Genomic DNA, 23,577 nt, shown 5'->3' with positions numbered 1-23,577 from the left:
CTGAGGGTTAACCACAGAATATTATCTTTTTTTCCTCCTCTTTTCTGTATGTCTATTTTCTTTGAGTTGTTTTGTGTGTTTTAGCTGATTTATTTTGTTTAATTTTTAAAAATATTTTTTTGACTGTGCTGGGTCTTCATTGATGTTTGGGCTTTTCTCTAGTTGTCACATGCGGGCTTCTCATTTCAGGGGCTTCTCTTGTTGCAGAGTACAGGTTCCAGGGCATGAAGGCTTCAGTAGTTGCAGCTCCTGGGTTCCAGAGCACAGGCTATGTAGTTGTGGCTCACAGGTTTAGTCGTGGCTCACACGGCATGCAAGATCTTTCTGGACCATAGATGGAACCCATGTCTCCTGTATTGGCAGGCAGATTCTTTACCACTGAACCTGGGAAAGCTCTGCTAAATGTTTTGATTATCACCTCTGCTGAGACTTACCACTATATATGAGAAGTTAGAAAACGCATAGGCCTACAAGCAGGCCTGTGTGGGGCACTTGTCCACCAAGTGTGGCGAAGGCCTGGTGACCCCAGAGTCCCATGTGGCTCCCTCCCACTGGACTGTTCCCAGTCTTGCCTATTTTTCAAGAAAAACTGGAAATCTTGAGTAGAAAAAAATCAAGTCTCCTAATTAAAACATGCTCAAAATTCAAGGAAAAAACCCTTCCTGCTTGAGCCAAACAAAACACCTCTGTGAACTGCATCTGGCACTACTTTATAATCTCTGTCAAATGTAGCTGCAGGGAGAACCCTTAAAAACAGGTGCAAGAGTAGAGAACCGACACGTCAGCGAGAATAGCATGGTTTTAGTGTGACTGTGGAAATACTAATTGCAGTAAATTGTATAATTTTCTTACTATTTATGTGTAGTCACTTGGTAATAACTGTGAATCTAATTAACAATTTCAGGTTCTATCAACATCTGTTTGTATTTATATGCATGCTATCTCATCCTCCTTCATTTGCGGTTTGAGTAAACGGGCCATAATCTCAAGACTTATATGTATGAAGGAAAACTCTGCTGTTAATCATGCTTTTGAGTTTTTAAGAGTGTATTTAATTAGGTCTTAATGAAGGCTTATGTTTAATTTCTAGTCAGGTTACATGTTTGACTTCCTTTGGGGCTTTACTGTATGAGAAAGAGACAGAAGACTATGTTCCTTTATTTTTAAGTCTTTAGGAGTAAACATTTAATAAAGTAGGTGAAGTGAAAGTTGCTCAGTCGTTTCTGACTCTTTGTGACCCCATGGACTATACAGTCCATGGAATTTTCCAAGGCAGAATATTGGAGGGGGTAGCTGTTCCCTTCTCCAGAAGATCTTCCCAACCCAGGGATCGAACCCAGGTCTCTCACATTGCAGGCGGATTCTTTACCAGCTGAGCCACCAGGGAAGCCCCAACATTTAATAAAGGTGATTTTAATGTGAAATAGGACTACAGGGATTTAAATGAAAAGCATGTATATATTTACTTCATAGTGACAAAGTCGGCATTAAGTATTGCCAGAACACGACTAGGCAGGGACAAGCCCACACTTCGCCCTTCATCTCAGCTGATGATTTCACTTTCTAATCCTAGATTGTAAACAGACAATTAAGATTTAAAGGGATGAGTATCCTGAGTGGGAAACAGGTTCCTATGGAAACAGAAGCAGAGTCTTTTACTTAGGCTTGGTGGGGGAGGGAAGTCTGTTAAGTCTTCCTGAAGAAAGTGTATCTCCCGTAAGAGTATTAAAAAAACTGATTAACCTTCAATTAGAGGCCAGGATGAGGGTGCAATGAGGGTGAGAAGTCTAGAATTAAAAATATCTGGGCTTGAAATTAAATTCCGTGGGACTGGAGGTTGCAAACTGCTATTCTACTTCAGTATTTTGCAATGGGGCTTCCCTGGTGGCTCAGTGGTGAAGTGTGCTTGCCAGTGCACGAGACACTGTTTGGCTCCCTGATCCGGGAAGATCCCATGTGCCACGGAGCAGCTGAGCACATGTACCACAACTACTCAGCCTGTGCTTGAGAGCGCAGGAACCTCAACTACTCAGCCCAGGTGCCACGGCTACTGAAGCCTGACTGCCCTAGAGCCTGTGTTCTGCAACAGAAGCCACTGCAATGAGAAACCTGAGCACCAGAACTAGAGAAAAGCCCCTGCAGCAAGGAAGACTCAGCACACCCAAAAAAAAAGATAAAGAAATAAAAATTATATATATATAAGTCCATGATGGCCAAACTTACAAAAAAGGTATTTCGCACTTGTTGCTTTCTGACCATTTCTTTTTTTTTTTTGCTTATTTGTTTACTATTTGTTCTACCCCCACCCACTCACACAGAACAGGAGCCCTACCTAGTTTGCTGATTCCTCAGTGCCTGGCACACAGGACTGTTAGTCTTTCCATGTGTCAGGTCACCACCTCACCAATCTCCCCTCCCTCTCCCCCAACACCATCCAACAAACAAAATTCTCCTTCTTCTTAAAAGAGTTGGCTTAAATGCTTCCTTCTCTTTGAAACCTCCCCCATCTCTTTACCCAATCCCCATCTTCAGAATTAATTTTTTCAGAGTTCCCACAGCTAGTGATCCTTCCTTGCAGCATCGGTTGAATTCTACAGTGTCAGTTTGCTCTTCCCTTCTCCCCTCTATTCCTCATTAAATCTTAAATCATATGAAGATAATATTTTAGCTGTGTAAGCCTCTGAACACTTCGTGCAGGCTTTTACACACAATAAGTAGGTAAGTGTGTGTGAGTCGCTCAGTCGTGTCCAACTCTTTGCGACCCCATGGACTGTAGCCTGCCGGGATCCTCTGTCCATGGAATTCTCCAGGCAAGAATACTGGAGTGGGTTGCCATTCCCTTCTCCAGGGGGTCTTCCTGACCCAGGAATCCAACCTGGGTCGCCTGCATTGCAGGCAGATTCTTTACCGTCTGAGCCACCAGTGAAGCCCTTTACACACAATATGGGGCTCAAAAATATTTTGAATACATGAATTCAGGAAGTCATGAACCCTTCTTCCTCCCTTCCCCAAGTGCTCAGAACAATATTTTATAACTTAAAAAAAAATCTGACCACACCACAGCCCTACTTAACTCTGTTGAAGGGTGCTCTTCGTCCTTGGAATAGAATTCTAATTCCCTAAGCACACTGGTTACCTCAGGGTTCACTTGCTCTCATCCACTTCTCCAACCGCGTCCATTCCCCAAACCAGGTCTCGTAAAAGGCGACTGCACAACAGGGCTGTCCTGATTCATGCCACCAGACTTTTATTTCCACGACTCCCTCTGCCTGGACTGTCCCTTCGGTTTTCCTTGCCTGATTTGGCTCAGGAATTACCTTCTCAAGCAAGCTTTCCTTCTTTGACTATAAATCCTATTAAGAACTTAGATGCTCCCCTCCATTTGTGATTAGAAACGAAAACAAGATTAAACCGTAAAACGTAACTTTTAAAATGACAATTTACATGGATGCTAGATTTAGAACACCGTCTACTTATAATTTTCCTTTCATTCACGCTCTCTCTGCCAAGTCCCGGTTTTGACCCGAGTAGTCTATCCGATAACTCCACTGCCGGAGTCTCAGGTTGAGTCAAAGGCTCCCCTCCCCTGCTTCCGGACACCACTCGCTTTAAAAGTAACTTGCTACTGCTACTAAGTTGCTTCAGTCGTGTCCGACTCTGTGCGACCCCATAGACGGCAGCCCACCAGGCTCCGCCGTCCTTGGGATTCTCCAGACAAGAATACTGGAGTGGGTTGCCATTTCCTTCTCCAGTGCATGAACGGGAAAAGTGAAAGTAACTTGAACAGACTGCAAATTGGCCTTCCCCCAGCAGGGCGTGAGCGCCAGAGGTAGCACGGATACCATCTTCAACCCAGGAGAGCCAGACAAACCCCTGCCCCGCCCCCTCCACCTCCCAGTCGGCTCCCGATTTATTTTCGGAGTTGAAGTAAAAGCTCCTCCCCACCTGACCATTCATTTCTTCTTTAAGAAGTCTTTCCCTCCCCGCCCAGCACATATCTAGGCTTGAAGCTGGAAAAACAGTGAAGTAACAACCAGCCCCGAAAGCCACTACAAAAAGATTCACTAAATTCTCCGGCCCAATAACAAAACCCGCCAAGGAGACACCCCCAAATATTCAGTGGGTGGGCCCAGGAAATGCTCAACACCGGAAGTCACGTGGCGCCGCTCTCCTTGAATTCCTCGAGTCGGCAGTCGACTATTCAGCCTTGCGAGCGCCTCTGGCGGGCTCCGCTGTGATCCAGCGTTTCGGTGCTCGACTCGCCCGTGCTGCTGCCGCCGCCGAAGGAGGGGCAAAGCTCAAGATGGCGGACAAAACGCCAGGCGGCTCTCAGAAGGCCAGTTCAAAGGTAATTTCTTAGAGGACTTCTTAAGTCAGTGGGTCTATCACTGTCGTCTGGGGACTACAGACGCTTCTGGCCAGCGGGAGGACACTGGGGTCGGGGTCCGCGTTCTGGTCGCGACGGTAGGCCGAGGCGCAGACGGACCGTGGTGCGCAGGTTGAGAGGCCTGGTGTCTGCCCTTAGTCCCAGCCTGGATTCGGCTCGAGACTGGGGGGCCCAGGGCGGGTGGCGTGAGTATTTTGGCCCGAGCTTAGCCCTGGAGTGAAATCAGGGATTTAGATTGAGGTCTTAAATCCGGAAAACGCGCCCGGGTATTTCAGCTTGTTGCGCTCTTCAGGCCGCCGGGCAGAGCCTGGGAGAGGCGGGAATCGCTTCCCCGAGCTTAAGTGTCTGTCTCCCTTTCCTCGGCTGTTTGGTTTTGGATCTCACACGCTTCCGGCCTCCCCCCGTTTCCTTCACGTCCTCCGGGGAATATATAATCTTAAGGCCGTCAGTTGTGAGGGGAGGACCAATAGTGAAGGGACGCGGGGTGAGAAGTGCAGTTCCCCTTTGCGGTGATGCATCGCCAAGGTTAACGCTACGCTCTACACGTGGTTTTACCTCACGTAAGAGGAAGTGTATTTGGAGGGCTCAATTTCCCAGGACTCCGAATCTTCCGCATCTTCTGGAAAGAACTTCCATAGACTCGGAAGCCACCTAAGATTAGTAAATTGCTTTTGAGTTTACAGGGAACCGTGTGCATGTATTGTGGAAACCAATGAGCTGTGGAAGTAGTTCAGCGTTAGTTAAGGTTGTGACTAGCTTCAGGATCTAAGTTGCCATCTTGGACGTGTCCTTTAATCGACTTTTTGCTTTGAATTTCTCATCTCCAACACGGTGTTAAAGGTAATATGTCTTGCCCAAAGTAGTTGTTAGGCTTTTTGATGCTGATCCGAGAAGTTGTGTAATACTTAAAGGTTCTAAGGACTGTTACATCTTAGAGTGTGTATGATTGTAAGTAGGTTGTTAGGAAGTTATGTTTACGGTAGACGGAGCTCGTCTGGTGTGTACAGTTTGTTCTAGGAGACGCAACCTGTTATATACTTGCTTCCAAAGTTTCTGTTAAATTGTAATCTTTATGCTGGTTGGTGAATGGTGTTTATAATTAGTTCGTTATCGGTAATGGATTTTCCAGAAATCCTTCAGTTCTGTAGAAACTATGGTAGAGGGCTAGTTTTGGCTACTTCACATGCTGCGTTTATTTCTTGTTTGTTTCTTCCCTCGCCAGTACCTTTTCCCTTGATGAGGAGGGGAATAGTTGAGTGCATGATTTCCCACTTCCTCAGCCGACTCTGACAAAACCAGCCCAGGCCTGCTTACTGTTAGGGAACTGTTGGGAAAGCTGCATGCGTGCTGAGTCGCTTCAGACTCTGCGATCCTATGGACCGTAGCCCGCCAGGCTGTTCTGTCCGTGGGATTCTCCAGGAAAGAATACTGGAGCGGGTTGCCATTTTCTCCTCCAGGGATCTTACCGACACAGGGGTCGAACCCGCCTCCCTTCTGTCTCCTACATCGCGTCACCTGGAAAGCCCTGTTAGGAAAGCTAGTGCATCCATAAAATTCACAGCATAAGCTTCATTATTTTTGTTTCTTTTCAAAGTAATATTTTAAGTATTTTCTATTTGAGGTTTTGGATACATTGAAAACATTTTAATGTGTATGTTCAGTCTTCCTTCACTAATAGTACTTCTCATGGTTATGTGTGGATAGGGAATATCCCTATAAGTAAATAGTTAGATCTTCCAGTAATAAACCTTTTCAGTTTATATTGCTTTTTAAAGTTTTTTTCTTTCTTTCTTTTTTTTTTTTAATGTAGACCATGTTCGGAGTCTTTATTGAATTGTTTACAATATTGTGTTTGTTTTATGTTTTGGTTTTTTGACTGTGAGGTATGTGGGATCTTAACTCCCTGACCAGGGATGGAACCCTCACCCCCTGCATTATTGGAAAGTGAAGTCTTAATCACTGGACTGCCAGGGAAGTCCCGTGTATTGCTTTAGATTATCATCAGTTGATGCTGTTAAGAGATTTTCTACCGATGTCATTAAAATATTTCAGGACTTGACGTGATTTGTTCCATTAATATGGAGGGTGCATGTTGTAGTAGAGAGATAATGAATTTTGCTAACAAGATAATTGGATTCAAATCCTGACTTGATAATAAATCGTTTGTGCTATCAAGGCAAATTGCTTAAACTTTTCAGCCTTAAATTTCCTTGTTTGTAATATGGATGCAATCTCATTTCTACAGGATGGATGTAAGAATTAAATGTGAATATCTATAATGTATATTAAAAAACTTAGTTCCTTTCCTCCCCCCTTTTGTTCTTAGAGGAAATAAAAAGTACTTTTCAAAATGTCAGGATAAATTCTAAACCTGAGATTTAGAATCTGCCATCAGTTATCATAATGACTGCTCAGATTGCTGCTTTTTATTTCTAACCCAAGTCCAGAATTTATTGGAGAGAATATAAGATCATTTGGTTTAATACTGCAGTATTTGGGATTTCTAGCCTTTGATCTCTGGTTTGATTACCCTTTGGGGAGTGCAGATGAGTGACCTATTTTACCATACAGATGGAGTGAACAGATTTTTCTGTTTCATGTTCATTCTTTGGTCATAAATTCGCATTGATATGGATAGGGATGCTTGTTAATCATATTTCTAGACTCTGAGAAAAATGCTAATTTAAAAATATACAAGAGGATGTAATGTACAGCATGGCGACTGTAGTTAACATCGTGTGCGTGCTCTCTCAGTTCTGTCTCTTTGCGACTCCGTGGACTGTAGCCCACCAGGCTCCTCTGTCTGTGGGATTCTCCAGGCAAGAATACTGAAGGGGGTTGCCATGCCCTCCTCCGGGGGATCTTCCCCATCCAGGGATTGAAGGAACCCTGATCTTTTGCATCTCCTGCATTGGCAGGCAGGTTCTTTACCGCTGAACTACCGGGGAAGCCCACAGTTAACAGTTTTAAGTATTGCATAGTTAAAAGCTGCTGAGAGAGTAGATCTTAAAAGTTCTCATCAAAGGAAGGAAAAAAAAACTCTTTTAACTGTGTTTGATGATGGTTATTAACTAGACTTACTGTGGTGATCTTTTTGCAGTGTATACAAATACTGGGGCTTCCCTGGTGGCTTAGTGGTAAAGAATCCACCTGCCCATGCAGGAGACTTGGGTTCAATCCCTGGGTCGGGAAGATTCCCCTGGAGGAGGAAATGGCAACCTACTCCAGTATTTTGCCTGGAAAATCTCATGGACAAGGAGGTCAAAAAGAGTCGGACATGACTTATAGCAACTAAACAACAACATACAAATAATGAATCATGTTGTATACCTGAAACTGATGCAGTGTTGTATGTCAGTTATACCTCAGTAAAAGAAATTTAAAAAGTATAATGTTTGACAGGAATTTTTGCTATTGACAATGGCAAAATTATTTGACCTGTCTTAATTACAAAATGAAGAGATTAAATTAGATATCCTCAACAGTTTCTTTTGGACTTGCCAGGTGGCGCTGGTGGTAAAGAATCCTCCTGCCAATGCAGGAGACACAAGAGATGCAGGTTTGATCCCTGGAAGAGGAAATGGCAGCCCACTCCAGTATTCTTGCCTGGAGAATCCCATGAACCAAGGAGCCTGGCGGGCTACAGTCCTTAAGGTCGCACAGTTGGATGCAATTGAGCAACTGAGCAGCAGCAGCAGTTTCTTTTAGCTTTAAAAGTTACATTAAGGGTGTATAGTCAAATGATTTAACCTTTGTGTGTAGTTGTCCTAATGAAGAAACCCCACGTCTTTATTTTTTGTGGAATTTTGCTGTACTTACATTTTAAAGCCTGGCAAAGGTTTTAGGAATTAGTTAAGAATTTCCTGTGCATTTGTTCCTGTATCATCAGACTAAAATAATGCTTTGGGAGAGAGGGGTCTTGGTGCCATGTTGTAGCTCTGATTTTGGGAGGAGAGGCAAAGCGTCTGTAATTGTTTGCTTAGAAAAATATTAAGCATATTTCCTTAGAATTTAGTTTATCAAAATTAGTTCATAAAAATTTTGATTTTAAGAGTTGTTTGCTCAGCACAATGAGGATATGAAGAGAATGTGGTATCCTTGTTCCTTCTGCATCTGCTGTGCTGGTAATACTGCAAATATAGTGGAATTGTGTGCCCTATTACTTTACTCTGACAGTGCTTTATTTTTTTCCCATATTGTTAAAACTTGGGTTAGAAGTAAATGAGCAAAGTATAAAATGCCGTTGGCTTCCCTGGATGCTCAGTTCTAAATTGGTGTGGAAACTATCAGTATTTTGATTGACTGCTGATTAGCGAAAATATTTCACTTGCATGAAATAATGTATGATGAGGATCCATTCATAGCTTGTGATCCTTCAGTTCAATTCAGTTCAATCGCTCAGTCATGTCCGACTCTTTGCGACCCCATGAACCACAGCACGCCAGGCCTCTCTGTCCATCACCAACTCCCGGAGTCTACCCAAACCCATGTCCATTGAGTCGATGATGCCATCCGGCCATCTCATCCTCTGTCATTCCCTTCTCCTCCTGCCTGCAATCTTTCCCAGCATCAGGGTCTTTTCCAATGAGTCAGCTCTTCGCATCAGGTGGCCAAAGTATTGGAGTTTCAGCTTCAACATCAGTCCTTCCAATGAACACCCAGGACTGATCTCCTTTAGGATGGACTGGTTGGATCTCCTTGCAGTCTAAGGTTAGGATGGACTGGTTGGATCTCCTTGCAGTCCAAGGGACTCTCAAGAGTCTTCTCCAACACCACAGTTCAAAAGCATAAATTCTTTGGCACTCAGCTTCCTTTATAGTCCAGCTCTCACATCCATAGATGACCACTGGAAAAACCATAGCCTTGACTAGACGAACCTTTGTTGACAAAGTAATGTCTCTGCTTTTTAATATGCTGTCTAGGTTGGTCATAACTTTCCTTCCAAGGAGTAAGCGTCTTTTAATTGTATTGTTGCAGTCACCATCTGCAGTGATTTTGGAGCCCAGAAAAATAAAGTCAGCCACTGTTTCCCCATCTATCTGCCATGAAGTGATGGGACCAGATGCCATGATCTTAGTTTTCTGAATGTTGAGCTTTGAGCCAACTTTTTCACTCTCCTCTTTCACTTTCATCAAGAGGCTCTTTAGTTCTTCACTTTCTGCCCTAAGGGTGGTGTCATCTGCATATCTGAAGTTATTGATATTTCTCCCTGCAGTCTTGATTCCAGCTTGTGCTTCCTCCAGCCCAGCGTTTCTCATGATGTACTGTGCATATAAGTTAAATAAGCAGGGTGACAATATACAGCCTTGAGGTATATATTATTGCCTGTGTACGTTTTTCTGGTGGTACCTAAAGATATGTAAGAATTGAATATGACCAAAAACTTCAAACAAAACACAAACCTTGAGAAATTAGCCTCTGTTGTTTGCCAGTTTTAAACTGAGTCTTCATTATGATATGATTGAAACTAAGATAAACACCTTATCTTAAAATATAAGGTGATCAGTTTTTCTATGTGGAAGCCTTTTTGGGTGGAGAGAGGAATTAGGAGCTTTTGTTTTCTTGATTGGTGCCTTTTAGAAATTGGAGTATTTGTAGCGTTGGTTCTTGAATATGACTACTGATAACGTGTTTTGAAAATGTCTAATTGGATTGAATTGATTTTTTTATTCCTGAAGCTTTGTTTTTCCTGGAAAATAAATCGACAAAAACATTCATTTGCCATGCAAGTTGAAGACTTTTGCCTCTCTATTCCTTTTTACAAAGAGCATCATTTTTGGAGAAACAAGCAAAAAACTTCCTACAGGATATTAAACTCAAAAATACTAATTGCAAATAATTTGCCTCTTATACTAAGTAGCTTTAACAGCTTATTGCATATCAACCACTTGCTGGATATTTTGCGGAAATAATTTTTTTTAAAGGAAGATGCATTTGCCAATAGCACTTGAGGCTGTTTGGTACTGTTAGACGTCTCTTCCTTGAGCAGTCAAGGTTTTTTCACTCGGTTTTTCCTCATTTTAGATTAAATGAAGATCATTCAAAATGTACTTAAAACTTTTCATGTATTTTGGATGTAATTTTAAGGATAGTTTCAGGCTTGTTATTTAACATTATTAAATAGTGCTTGTCTCAGTGAATTTATGAAGTTTTTTTGAGAGGTGGACTTTGGTTTGTCCTGGAGAGTGGTATTCAGCTAGCTAGCTGCTCCTTGTTGGTGAGTGGGCAGCTTAGTATATATTGATAGTATGGAATGTAATTTTGTTGGGTAGGTACTTGTTCAACCAACCAGTTGAATCAGCAAGTGTATTGAGACTGTGTCACTTGCCGGATCTTGTGTTTAACTCTGAGGAATAAAACGTTAAATAAGATGACAGTTCAATTTTGGGAAGCATGCTGACAAGTGGAAGAAGAGAGTCAACGTATAATAGTTCAAAGCAGAGCTATCTGAAGCATCTAAAAGTTTATAGAAAGAAATGACAGCCGAATGGAGGGTGGGGTTGAGGGAGGCTTCAGGAATGGAGGCATTTGATTGAGTCTTGAGAACAGTGAACAATGAGCAGAGTTTTGAAGGGTAAACACAGGTATCAAAAGATTACGGGTAAAGTAAAGAAAATAAAAATCACTTGGAAATGGATTGCTAAATGGTCTGATTTAGCCAATTTATAAGGCTCTTGCATAGGAGATAAAAGTTTCTGAGATGGAAAGGTTAGTTTGAGCTAAATTGTGGAGGCTTTGAAACCTAAGAGAGTCGTGGAAAATTCAAGACAAGAAAGACCTTTAGGAAAACTATACTGGAGACAATTTAAGAAGAATTTGGGGGTGAGGAGAATAGTTTGAAGATTTTTGCAGTGCTGTTGATAAATATTAAAGTTTGCTTCAAAAATCTCACCTCAGATACTCTCTGGGAAGCTTTTCTAACATTGTCTCCACTCCCACTGAGATTTGCTTGTCTTCTGTGCTCTTGCAGTGTAGCCACACTGTTTTATTTGTCTGTTTTATTAGCTCCTAAGGGCAAGAGCTATGTCTTACTTTACTTTATATCTCTAATGCATGACACAGTACAGTAAGTGGTTGCCAGTAAATGGGTTGAATAAAGGGAAGATCTGAACCATAGTAGTATCTTTAGAAAAAAGGGTCCCAGAGAAGAGTTTTAGTAGAGGTGGGATAAAGAGAATTTGACTTAGTTGATTATGGGGGATGAGGAAGGAGTCGAGGATGAACCTGGTATAATGCTGCTGGCTAACACTCATTGAGCACTTTTACGGGCCCAGTGCTGTTCTTAATGCTTCACCTGTCTTTGTCCTTCACAACACCACAGTCAGCCTTATAGATGAAAGAGCTGAGGTTACAAAGCTGCTGGTAAGTGCTAAAAACAGGAAGTCTGATTCCAAAATCTGCTCTTAACATGTTACTACTTCCAGATTATGACTGAGAATTAGCATTCAGTGACAGAAATAAGGTCAACAGGAGAAGCTAATTTGGGAGGAATTTTATACATACTGGATTTGAGGAACCTGGAGACATTCAGGTGAAGATGTCCAGGAAGTTGTTTAAGAACAGATTGGAACCCAGAAGAAGCACCAAGGATGGAAATAAGAAATTGGGGGTCATTTCGTTACAATAGAAGTGTTGATGTACTTCCTTTGGGAGTGATTGTTCAGCTTGCAGAGATGTGAGTTGATGCTTTAGAGGGTATGAGGAGGAAGGATACAAATGGGATAGGAGAACTGATCAGGCAGAGTGGAAATATTGGAGCAGTGTTGCTGTGGGTAGCTTGGTAATTTGAAAAACTCAGGTATGGGGTTTTTTCAATTGAAGTAAAGGTAGGAGCAGTCAGAAAAAAGTTTTATTTTGAAGTTTAGTTGGCTTCATCTCTCTCCTCAGCAGCCATCAGAACGATTTATTTATTTATTTTTTTTGCTGTCCTTCCCCACATTTGTATTACATATCTGCTTTCTCTATCTTGAGATAAATTTTTCTTGTGTCTGCTTCATTGCCTCAAACCTCCCTTATTTTCCACTGTTGTTTCTTGCTTTTGGGTCTTTTCACTTGGATGAGGAATTGTGCTGTGCACTTCGGAAGCTCGTTAAACATCACTAATTTGGTGTTCTTCAGCAAAGACATAAAACCCAGACCCAAGACAAAAAATATAGTACCATTCCAGGTTAAGTAGAGGCAGAGACATGGCTTCAAAAGTAGTGTTACATTTACTGTTTACTTGCACCATTAGCTCAAGAAGACAGTTATTCCTTTAAATTTTTTATTCACTACTCTTTGCATCTCTTTAACTCTTCTCAAGCCTAAAAAAGTTTTATTCTGAATGCTGTGTAGCTGTAGCTGCTTATCAGTGGAAAATGTTTGGTTTGCAGTAAATATTGTTCAGTGCCATCTTGGGTTAATCAGCTGATGCATCGTCCTGCGCTATGCTGTTATTTTTAAATCCTAGAAATGACGATTTGGATGTGGTGGCATAAAGAAAAAAGGTTAGCACTTTCTTAGTTGCTCTTCCATGTTTATTCTTCTGGGCAAACTTCAGAGTTATTTTTGGCATTTCCCCTTGTCCCCTTGGAGGGACTTCTCTTTAGGATTTTGAGCTATGGAATGAAATTGCATTAAATGCAAAAATAAATTTAGATATAGTTGACTTTGTCTTAATAGTGAGTTATTTCTTTAGTTGGTTTCTAGGTGTTTTCTGTTTTTTCTTGCTGTTATGATTAGGGTGTTATTTTTGTTACCTAGCAGGTTAACAAAGAGCAACTGGATTTTTTTTCTGTTAAATTCAGTCTCTTGACTGAACTTTTTTCTTTTTTAAGAGGAGTTATTTATTCTTGGATTTTTAAGTGTCTGCAAATAGACACATTTCAAACTGGGATTTAAAGTATGTTTCACAGGGTTAAATTTAAATATAAAAAAAATTCCTCCCATAGTATATTGCCTTTTAGGAAAGGTTAGCAGGGAGAAGAAAGTGAAATAGGAGAGACTCAATAAAAGTTGGGGACAGAAAAAAGATGTGTAGAAAGAATGGAGATGGGAAGTGGCTCAGTGCTTGGTTGTCTGGGGCTGGTTATGCCTCAGTCCAGTACAGTGGAGGAATAAATTGATTCAGTATGAAAATCTGATCAGCTGTTCGGAGCCTTATGTTTCTACAAGGTATGTATGTAAAAAAGTACTGTGTGGACCCATAGGAATCTTGTTTGCTCTTTTCTGCATCATATAAATCTTCAGTTCTCTCTTAAAAATGAATGTGTTGTGCCTTATTTTTGAAATCTAGTACTCAGGTGAGATAATTGTGATCTCAAGTTTCTTGATTTCACTTTTAATACTTAAATATATGTAAAGTAAGTAAAATCTCACTACGCAATACCTTGAAAAATAAAAATGACTCAGTGACAGTTAAATTCTGGGCCTCCAAGTAAAAATTTCAGAAAGATATCTCATATTATTTAGTTATATAGTTTGGCTTTTTCATCCTTAGATGCATAGTGAAAAATCGAATTTGTTATACACTATATGTAATCTGAAATGTAGATCAACTTAAAAGATGAAATTTTAACAGTTGGCCTTAATAAAAAGCACCATTATTTGAAGACTGAACTTGACTGGCCCATTTATTTTGGATCACAATTTTTTTTTTTCTGTAAGATTGCCTTTGTTTGATTTTATGAGCTGAAAAGAAATTGCTATTAATTTGGAAAGATTAAGTCTGTATAACATGAAAAATACTTGTTTTGTTAGCATGATACTTTTTCTCATTATTTAAATGTTTATTTTTATTTTTAATACTTGCAGACCAGATCATCAGATGCTCATTCATCTGGATCTTCAGATGCCCATGTGAGTATAAGAGGCAGTCTTTGTCTTTTTTCCTTAAAATTTAATTTCTTATTGTGTAGATCCCTAGTTGATATATCCCTTATGATTTTACTTGATAAATAAATATGATTGCATTGTATGTGCCTATTTTCTTTAACCTTTTTTGCTAGATATTTTGTGTTCTCTTTTCTGTTCTATTATTCACATAAGTTGGCCCCTTAAACCATGTTAGAAACGAAATATGTATATTTCCTTTTTTATTGTGCTTGTAAAATTTTGTGCATATATACGTGTGTGTTTATACAAGTTTTGTGTTTATACACAATTCTTTACACACTGCACAGTACACCTTTTGGAAATCCTGCATGTCAACGGCTGTAACTCTAATCTAGTCTTTCTAATGATGTCTTAACGTTCCATGCGGGAAGTATAATTATTTATTAAGCTGATTTCTGTGTTGGTGGGCCTGGATGTTTTGTTTAAAACTTTTGACATTTTGAATAATGCAATAAACATTACTTTACATGTGTTATTATAGCAGTGCTATAGAAATGTGGTCTCCAATGCTATAAAAGTGTGGTCACTGAGAATTTTTCAGGGAGTCTGAATTCAGAACTCTTTTGTAATAATACTAAGACATGATTTGCTTTCACTGTGTTGACATTTGCACTAATGGTATAAAAGCAGTTGATGGGTAAACTGTTGGCACCTCAGCACAAATCAAGGCAATGTCACCAAAATGTGCTAATAGTTGTCATATTCTTCTCCACTAGGCACAGTAAAAATAAGCTAGTTTTACTTAAGAACTTTCTTGATTAGACAGTGAAAATGATTAATATTAAATCTTGTCCTTATGTATGGGTTCTGAGTGATGAAATGGGAGGCACTTCTGGCTGCCAAAATGTGGTATTTGTCTTAAGGAAAAGTGCTTGTGGGATTAAGTTGTGAAATAAAACTGGTTCCTTTTCTCATTGAGTGCTGTTTTTACCTGAAGGTACAACTGATTGACAAGCTGGTTAATCAGACTTGGGTGTTTGGCAGACATTTTCTTTAAAGTGAAAGAAAGGTACCTGTTTCTTCAAAGAAGACAGCAGTCTGTTTAGTGATAATAAAATTTGAACTTTCAAGTCCAAATTAGAATTATTGAAAACTTTCTGTATTTAAGAACTTCTCTGATGAAATCAGTGGTAGTATTAAGGGATGAGATTAAGGGGTCAGTAGTGATATATTTTGATAGTATATAATGAAGTTTGTCAGTATTGGAATGTTTGGGTTGTTCTAGTTTCAGTACGACTTGTATGATTCTTAAGAACTTATTTTCCTTTTCTTGAAGATGGATGCATCTGGACCCTCAGATAGTGATATGCCAAGTCGGACTCGACCTAAGAGCCCAAGAAAACATAATTATAGGAATGAGAGTGCCCGTGAAAATGTTTCTGATTCTCCTCATCAGAATCTCTCAAGGGTAAGTATTGATAAAGATTGGAAAGGATAATTAATGATTTGGATGTGTCCTTAATTGAATTTGGTAGTTAAAATGTCTTGGTTTTGTATTTGTTTCATTTTGTACTATTTGAAAATAACATTCATTATTCTGTTTGGGTTAACAGTAAATAAACTCATCTAAGGGAATGTTTTTAAGTCATATGTAAGATAATGTTTCATTTAAAAATTTTATTTAAAAAAATCAAGAAGTGTTTGGATATAAAAAGGCTAATCGGTTTATTGTTCTCCCCTTAGGCCAAACCTTTACTGAACCAAGTGCCAGAGGCCTGTCACTAGAAATACACAAATGTTTAAAACACTTTTCCTTTTTTGGCTATGTCATGTGGCATGTAAGATCTTAGTTCCCTGATCAGGGATCAAACCTCCACCCCCTGCAGTGGAAGCATAGTATCCTAACCACTAGATCTCCAGGGAATTCTCAAAAACACACTTGTTCTCAGGGAACTTATATGTAATCTCACCCTGGGAAGCAAACAGGAGCAGGTGCTATTCATTCTGGTCAGTGCAGGGCCCAGAGCCACCCAGGCACCCAGAGGAGTGTCTCTACTGCATTTATCTGCAAAATACTCTTGTACTTTTAGTCATTTTTAAATTTCAAGCAATGTTTTCTTGTCATGGTTAAATTTGGAAAATATGATAAAACAGTTATTACCAGCCAGTGTTGACATTCATAACACTTTATTTTTCTTATTTAGTATTTGTAAGCATAAATATATATTTACTTCTTTGAGGTCTGTTTTATAGGAACACATTTTAAAAGACTCTCAGGTCTAATTTTTTCTAATTCTAGGAAGAATTCTATAAGCAAACTTTTTAATGAATCTTTATATTTGTTGAGTAAATATTCCATGATTTCATTAAGCAGTTCTCTCTCAGGTGTCTAAATTTAGCTCCTAAGATATAAATAAAAAAATTGAGGACAAAAATTTTGTTTTGTAAACATTTGTTTTTCATTGAATTTATGTGTAATTTTGCCATTTGTTTAAACCAAAGAAGTTGAAACCAAAGGTGCTGAATGATGGCCAAACATTTTCCTTTCTATTTTTGGAAAAAAATTCACTTTGAAATCTGTTCATGAAACCAGTAGTGACTTTTAAGTTACAAACTGCTTTTATCTTTTCAGAGGGATTTTAATGTAACTTTAAAGTATTATTTAATTTTTATTTAATTTAAAGTTTATTTAATGCAGTATTACCTTTCTATTCTGTCTCTCACCAAGAGCAAGCCTGTTTAATAACCAGGGGACTGATAGTCTTATAAGTCAGTTTCATTTTGGTAGGTGAGAGAGGAATATTCAGATTTCAATTGCAGGTTTATATTTAGGCTGTATTTAATAAACATTCCTCTCTTTTAAAATTTTATGAATCAAAAGAAAACTTTATGAGTCAAAATTAACATCCAAATGAATGACAGAATAAATAAGAGTCTACAATTTATTCATACCATATTTCAGAAGGAAATTGCTTCTAACTTACATAAATGAAGACTTCATTAAAATACTGTTTCTCATTCAAAATTAATTGGTAACTGTATACTTGCCTGAAACCTAGAACATAGTATGTGATTATTTTCCCAGCAATGAAAATGAAATTGTGTTCATAAATATCAGTTTTGTTGATGAAGAATGAAGTAATTTGCTGAATTATAAGAGGAAGTGGTGTGATTTTTGCACCTGAATTGGGAGTTCTAGATCGAAATGATTCCTTCTATTCAACCATGGAAATATATGCTCCTTTTCCCTATTTGAATGTCTGTTTTCTATCACTGCTTCTTTTGCCCAGAAACATCTATACTTTCCCTCCTCAAGTACTTTTATTCTTCGTGCCAACAAGTAGGTTGAATGTATTGTAAGCCTTAGTGTCTCTTTGTGTTTTATTTTTATTTAAAAATGACTTGTATGTTATTAACTCAGTTAACTTATTAACAACCTCAAGGTTGTAGGTAACATTGAGAATGTGTATGTAAAGATATACGCTTTTTACCTTTTCACAGCCTCTTCTAGAAAACAAACTTAAAGCATTCAGTATTGGAAAAATGAGTACAGCTAAGCGAACTTTGAGTAAGAAGGAGCAAGAAGAATTAAAGAAGAAGGTAATCCTTAGAATGTATTTTTAGTTATCTTTGTCAGTTAAATGTATCTAAGGAGGCTTTAAGTGTATGGACAGTAGAGAAATATTTTTCAAAGATTCTTGATTTCCAGGGTATTCTCAGCTCCTACCCCAAGTTAAGTCTATAACACAAGATATAGTCAGTGAAGTCCAGCTTTATGCCTTTCCCCTCCATCATTTTGTCTCTTCTGTGTAACAGTTTTGATTATTTTCTGGTCTATTCTTCTTGTGTAAGCAAGTGTGTATAAATGTATGTTGTGCCTGCTTTTTTTTAGATGAACAGTATTTTGCTTTATACAGTACCCTTTCCTTCACTTTGCTTTTTTCACTAAACATTGCATCTCAGAGATTACTGCAAGTATATTGAAGCGTTACTTGTTCTTTTTTGAAGCTATATAGATACGTGATAGTTACCTACTAAAATCCTACATTCGCTGTAATTTCTTTTGAGGGAATTAATGTTTTGGTCTTTTGTTGGTTCCAATAGTGCAGTCAGGGATAGTGTTTTGCATTTGGGTTTACTCCTAGTATACTTTTAGGATATATTCCTGTAAGTGAGATTACTACATTGAATGGTAAATGTATAATTATAGTTATGCTAGATGGTGTTAAATTGCTCTCTATATGAGCAAGTCCATTTTGCATCCCTATAAGCAATGTTTGAGAGGTTATTTCCCCATAGCTTTGCCAACAGGATATTTTTGAAGGAGTTTTGCCAATCCGGTAGGTGAAAAATGGAATCTCAAGGTAGTTTTAAATTTGCATTTCTCTTATAAGTAAGGTTGAACAACTTTTCTTGGGTTTATTTTTGTGAACTGTCTGCTTATATCTAAAGCAGTATCTCTCTTAGAAGGATATCTGTTTTTAGAAATTCCTGTTTAAGTATATTGTAACACTTGGGGTGTGACACAAGGTACAGTGTTTTTTCCTCAGTTTGTGGATTGCCTTTGTATTTTGCTTCTGGTGTTTTTTTCCATGCAGGAACTGTTTTTTGTCATGGGCAGATTTACTATCAGTCTTCTGATTTCTGGTTTTTCAGTTTTGTTTGTTTATTCCAAGCTTATAAAGGAATTTCCTCATGTTTTTTTTCTCATACCTACATTTTTAAAAATTAAATCTTATTCATTTGCAATTTCTCCTAGTGTATGATGTGAAGAATTGGTTCATTTTTATTATTTCTTTTGAATAGCTATCAATTGCACTAATCTCACACGCTAGTAAAGTAATGCTCAAAATTCTCCAAGCCAGGCTTCAGCAATACGTGAACCGTGAACTTCCAGATGTTCAAACTGGTTTTAGAAAAGGCAGAGGAACCAGAGATCAAATTGCCAACATCCACTGGATCATCAAAAAAGCAAGAGAGTTCCAGAAAAACATCTATTTCTGCTTTATTGACTATGCCAAAGCCTTTGACTGTGTGGATCACAATAAACTGTGGAAAATTCTGAAAGAGATGGGAATACCAGACCATCTGACCTGTCTCTTGAGAAACCTGTATGCAGGTCAGGAAGCAACAGTTAGAACTGGACATGGAACAACAGACTGGTTCCAAATAGGAAAAGGAGTATGTCAAGGCTGTATATTGTCACCTTGCTTATTTAACTTGTACACAGAGCACATCATGAGAAATGCTGGGCTGGAAGAAACACCAGCTGGAATCAAGATTGCCGGGAGAAATATCAATAACCTCAAATATGCAGATGACACCACCCTTATGGCAGAAAGTGAAGAAGAACTAAAGAGCCTCTTGATGAAAGTGAAAGAGGAGAGTGAAAAAGTTGGCTTAAAGCTCAACGTTCAGAAAACTAAGATCATGGCAACTGGTCCCATCACTTCATGGGAAATAAATGGGGAAACAGGGGAAACAGTGTCTGACTTTATTTTTGGGGGCTCCAAAATCACTGCTGATGGTGATTGCAGCCATGAAATTAAAAGACGGTTACTCCTTGGAAGGAAGGTTATGACCAACCTAGATAGCATATTGAAAAGCAGAGACATTAACTTTGCCAACAAGGGTCTGTCTAGTCAAGGCTGGTTTTTCCAGTGGTCATGTATGGATGTGAGAGTTGGACGGTGAAGAAAGCTGAGCACTGAAGAATTGATGCTTTTGAACTGTGGTGTTGGAGAAGACTCTTGAGAGTCCCTTGGACTGCAAGGAGATCCAACCAGTCCATCCTAAAGGAGATCAGTCCTGGGTGTTCATTGGAAGGACTGATGTTGAAGCTGAAACTCCAATATTTTCGCCACCTGATGCGAAGAGTTGACTCATTGGAAAAGACTAATGCTGGGAAGGATTGGGGCAGGAGGAGAAGGGGACGACAGAGAATGAGATGGTTGGATGGCTTCACCAATTCGATGGACATGGGTTTGGGTAAACTCTGGGAGTTGGTGATGGACAGGGAGGCCTGGTGTGCGGCAATTCATGGGGTCACAAAGAGTTGGACGCGACTGAACTGAACTGAACTGTTGAATCTGAATTTCCACGTGGGCTTCCCTAGTTCCTCAGTAGAATCCGCCTGCAATGCCTGAGACGCGGGTTCAGCCCCTGGGTCGGGAAGATCCCCTAGAGAAGGAAATGGCAACCCACTTCAGTATTCTTAGCCTGGGAAATTCCATGGACAGAGGAGGTCTCTGGTGGGCTACAGTCTATGTGGTCTCAGGAGTTGGACACGACTTAGTGACTAAAAACAACAACACAAAATTTTCACATGCTGGTGGATTTATTTCTATATTTTCTGTTCTGCTCTATTTGACCTTCAAGTCATACATGTTTTAGGGACGTTTAGAATAGTTAAATTGTCAGGGTTCTACTGAAGTTTTTTTTCTTTAATGCAAACTATCTGGAGATATGTAATGCAAACTATTTGAAACATCTTCAGACTTCTAATTACTTATGTCTTTGGTGGTTTGTGAAGGAGATGTTTATATTCACTGAATTAAATTGTTGTGCCTTAGAGTTGTCATAAACATTAATAGAATAATATATTTTGTGTAGTCAGTTGTCATACAGTTGCACCCTTGAGTTGTCTCTAAACAAATTTATTTAGTGGATCCTTTTTTTGTTCCACAGATTATTGGTAGAGGAGCAAAGTCCTTCTTAATTTCAATGTTAATTAGTATCTACTAAGGATTATTGCCTAATAGGAGTGCTTAATAACTGCTTTCCCCATTGGAGGGAGAGATTCTATTTACATTATTCCTTGATGAGTTTCACCCTGTGTACAATAATTTTTATATCAAGTGATGTTAATATTTTCATGTGTATTTAGGAGGATGAAAAGGCAGCTGCTGAAATTTATGAGGAATTTCTTGCTGCTTTTGAAGGAAGTGATGGTAATAAAGTGAAAACGTTTGTCCGCGGAGGTGTTGTTAATGCAGCAAAAGGTTAGTGTGAATGTTACAGTCCTTGAGCAAACCTAAAATGTCTTGGTTGAATGCCTAGGTAATGATGAAAAAAGTTTGGTTGCTTTTCAGTTTCATTTTCCTTTCTATCAGCACCCTCTAGTGGTGCTGCTTATTAGTAAAATAAATGGCCAAATGAAGATTAATGAGAAACTGGAGCCACGGAAGCGTTTTAAATATATAGTACCTTTCAAGTTTCAGGAGGGAAGAAAACTTTGTAAACATATGAAAAAATGTATTTTATAGTTGTACTTTATAGTCCTGGAGTGGAATTTCTGGTCATATGGTAACTATTTGTTTAACCTTTTGAGAAACTACCATACTATTTTCCAAAGTAGCTGTACCATTTTACAGATTTTATAGTTTTACTGTAAAATGGTTAAGCTAGTATTTTTGAGAATAAGGTGATAATATTTGAATTATCATATTTAATCACTGGTCATCTGTCTTAGTACTAAAAAGCATTTACTAATTTTTGTTTATTTTCAATAAAAATAGTGGGTGAAGAAAATCCATGTAATGTGAAATTAGTTTTGAAACTTAGTATTTTAAATTTCAGAAGAACATGAAACAGATGAAAAAAGAGGTAAAATCTATAAGCCATCTTCAAGATTTGCAGATCAAAAAAATCCCCCAAATCAGTCATCCAACGAAAGACCACCATCTCTTCTTGTGATTGAAACCAAAAAACCTGTAAGTCATACTTAAGTAAGTGACCATTTAGGTTCAGGGATGACACTGCCTATAATATTTTCTGTACTTCCACTGTAAGCAGGACTTTGGTTTCTTGTTTTTAATTCTTTTGGGAGTAGATACTGAGTTTTGATGCTTTAATCTTCCTAGATGAGAGAGAACAAATTGGGACACACAAATGACACTCTGTAAGTTCATTGAGCAGTGAACCTTTGCTGTTACTCATAGTATATTGCAAGTTAAAAGTTAACTAAATTTTAGGTATAAATGTGAAATAATGGGATTGTCTTTTTAAGCAATCCTGAACTTGGGTATTTAAATATATTAGCATGCGTGGTTATCAATTATTTTGGAAGACTCTGTACTCCAACAATGTGTCTGTTGCTTGGAACATGTTTGGTAATGTTCCAAGTAATCTGATAATTACTGTCAGAACTAGTGACATTTTAGTTTATATATTCTCAGTGTTAGAAAATCTTTTATTTTTTGAGAGTGAAATTTTTCTTGGAGGGTGGTAGGTAGATGTGGGTCTTATCATTTGGAGCCAGATTTGTTGAGAAAATGTGGTTATACTGAATAGTAAAACTGGTTTTTCCTATGTGACTTCGAAAGCAATTAAACAGTTTTATTTAATTCACATACCATAAAATTGACCCTTTAGAAGTATAAAGTGTTTTTTAAAGTATACTGACAGTTGTACAACAATCACTAATCTCTAATTTCAAAACATTTTTATTATCCCTGAAGGAAACTTTATACTTTCATTTAGTGATCCCCAGCCTTTGGCAACCACCATCAGTACATTATTCCTTTTTATGGTTGAATAGTATTCCATTTTATGGATAATGCTACGTATTGTTTATCTATCTCGATGGACATTTGGGTTGTTTCCACTTTTTGGCTATTATGAGTATACTTCTGAAAACATTCATGTATAGTCTTCTGTGGACATATATGTTTTTTCTCTTAATATATATTCTTAGTGAAATGGTATCACCACTTGCTAAAATTTATTTTAAGTCATTTTAGTGGATGTGAAGTTGTACCTAATTATGGTTTTGATTTGCACTTGCCTAGTGATGTTGAGTATCTTTTTATTTCTTATCCATTTGTAGTCTTCTTTAGAGAAATGTCTTTTCAGATCCTTGGCCCATTTTTAATTGAGTTATTTGTCTTTTTATTGTTGAGTTATAAGAGATTTTTACAGCTTCTGGAATCAGGTTTCTTAACCAACTATGTTTTCTTCCTTTGGGTTTTCTTTGTCCTTTTTTGATAGTGTTCTTTGAAGAACAAAAGCTTATAATTTTGATGATGTTCAATATACCAGTTGTTTTCTTTTGTTTCTCTTGGTGTCATATCTAAGAAACTGTTGCCTAATTCAGGCTCATGATGATTCACTATGTTTTCCTAAGAGTTTTATAGTTTTGGTTCTTATATTCAGGTCTGTGAACCATTTGAATTAATTTTTGTGTGTGGAATGAGGTAGAAATCCAATTTCATTCTTTTTTGTGTTGGGATATTCAGTTTACCTACCTCCCTTTGTTAAAAAGACTATTCTTCCTCATTGAATTATTTTGGCACTTTTAAAATAAGGATCCCAAAAGCATTTTTGGAAGCAGTTTTTTTTTTTTTTTTTTTTTGGAAGCAGTTTTAAGAGAGAAATTC

At 38.4% G+C, this 23,577-nt stretch overlaps 1 protein-coding gene across 23 annotated transcripts in view; it reads left to right on the top strand.

Annotated features, from left to right (window-relative positions):
* Positions 1-4,276: 4,276 nt before the first annotated feature.
* Positions 4,277-23,577, top strand: part of U2SURP (U2 snRNP associated SURP domain containing) — a 48,608-nt gene continuing 29,307 nt past the window's right edge. For 14 of the 23 annotated variants that reach the window (XM_081569507.1, XM_081569506.1, XM_081569510.1 and 11 more), the window contains exons 1-6: positions 4,277-4,348; positions 14,180-14,224; positions 15,537-15,668; positions 17,702-17,800; positions 21,087-21,201; positions 21,779-21,912. Coding sequence is in view for 14 of the 23 variants with exons in the window: in XM_081569500.1 (XP_081425626.1) it covers positions 4,304-4,348; positions 14,180-14,224; positions 15,537-15,668; positions 17,702-17,800; positions 21,087-21,201; positions 21,779-21,912 (570 nt within the window). In the remaining 9 variants the exon portion in view is untranslated. The remainder of the gene's footprint in view (positions 4,349-14,179; positions 14,225-15,536; positions 15,669-17,701; positions 17,801-21,086; positions 21,202-21,778; positions 21,913-23,577) is intronic. The other 9 variants (XM_081569513.1, XM_081569503.1, XM_081569496.1 and 6 more) reach the window with 1 other exon arrangement.

The sequence above is a fragment of the Giraffa tippelskirchi genome, chromosome 2 (genome assembly GCF_054371585.1).
Source record: "Giraffa tippelskirchi isolate mGirTip1 chromosome 2, T2T-mGirTip1v1.2.pri, whole genome shotgun sequence".
NCBI lineage: Eukaryota > Metazoa > Chordata > Mammalia > Artiodactyla > Giraffidae > Giraffa > Giraffa tippelskirchi.
The sequence above is the reverse complement of the archived record's forward strand: the minus strand, read 5'-3'. Positions and strand labels throughout refer to the sequence as shown.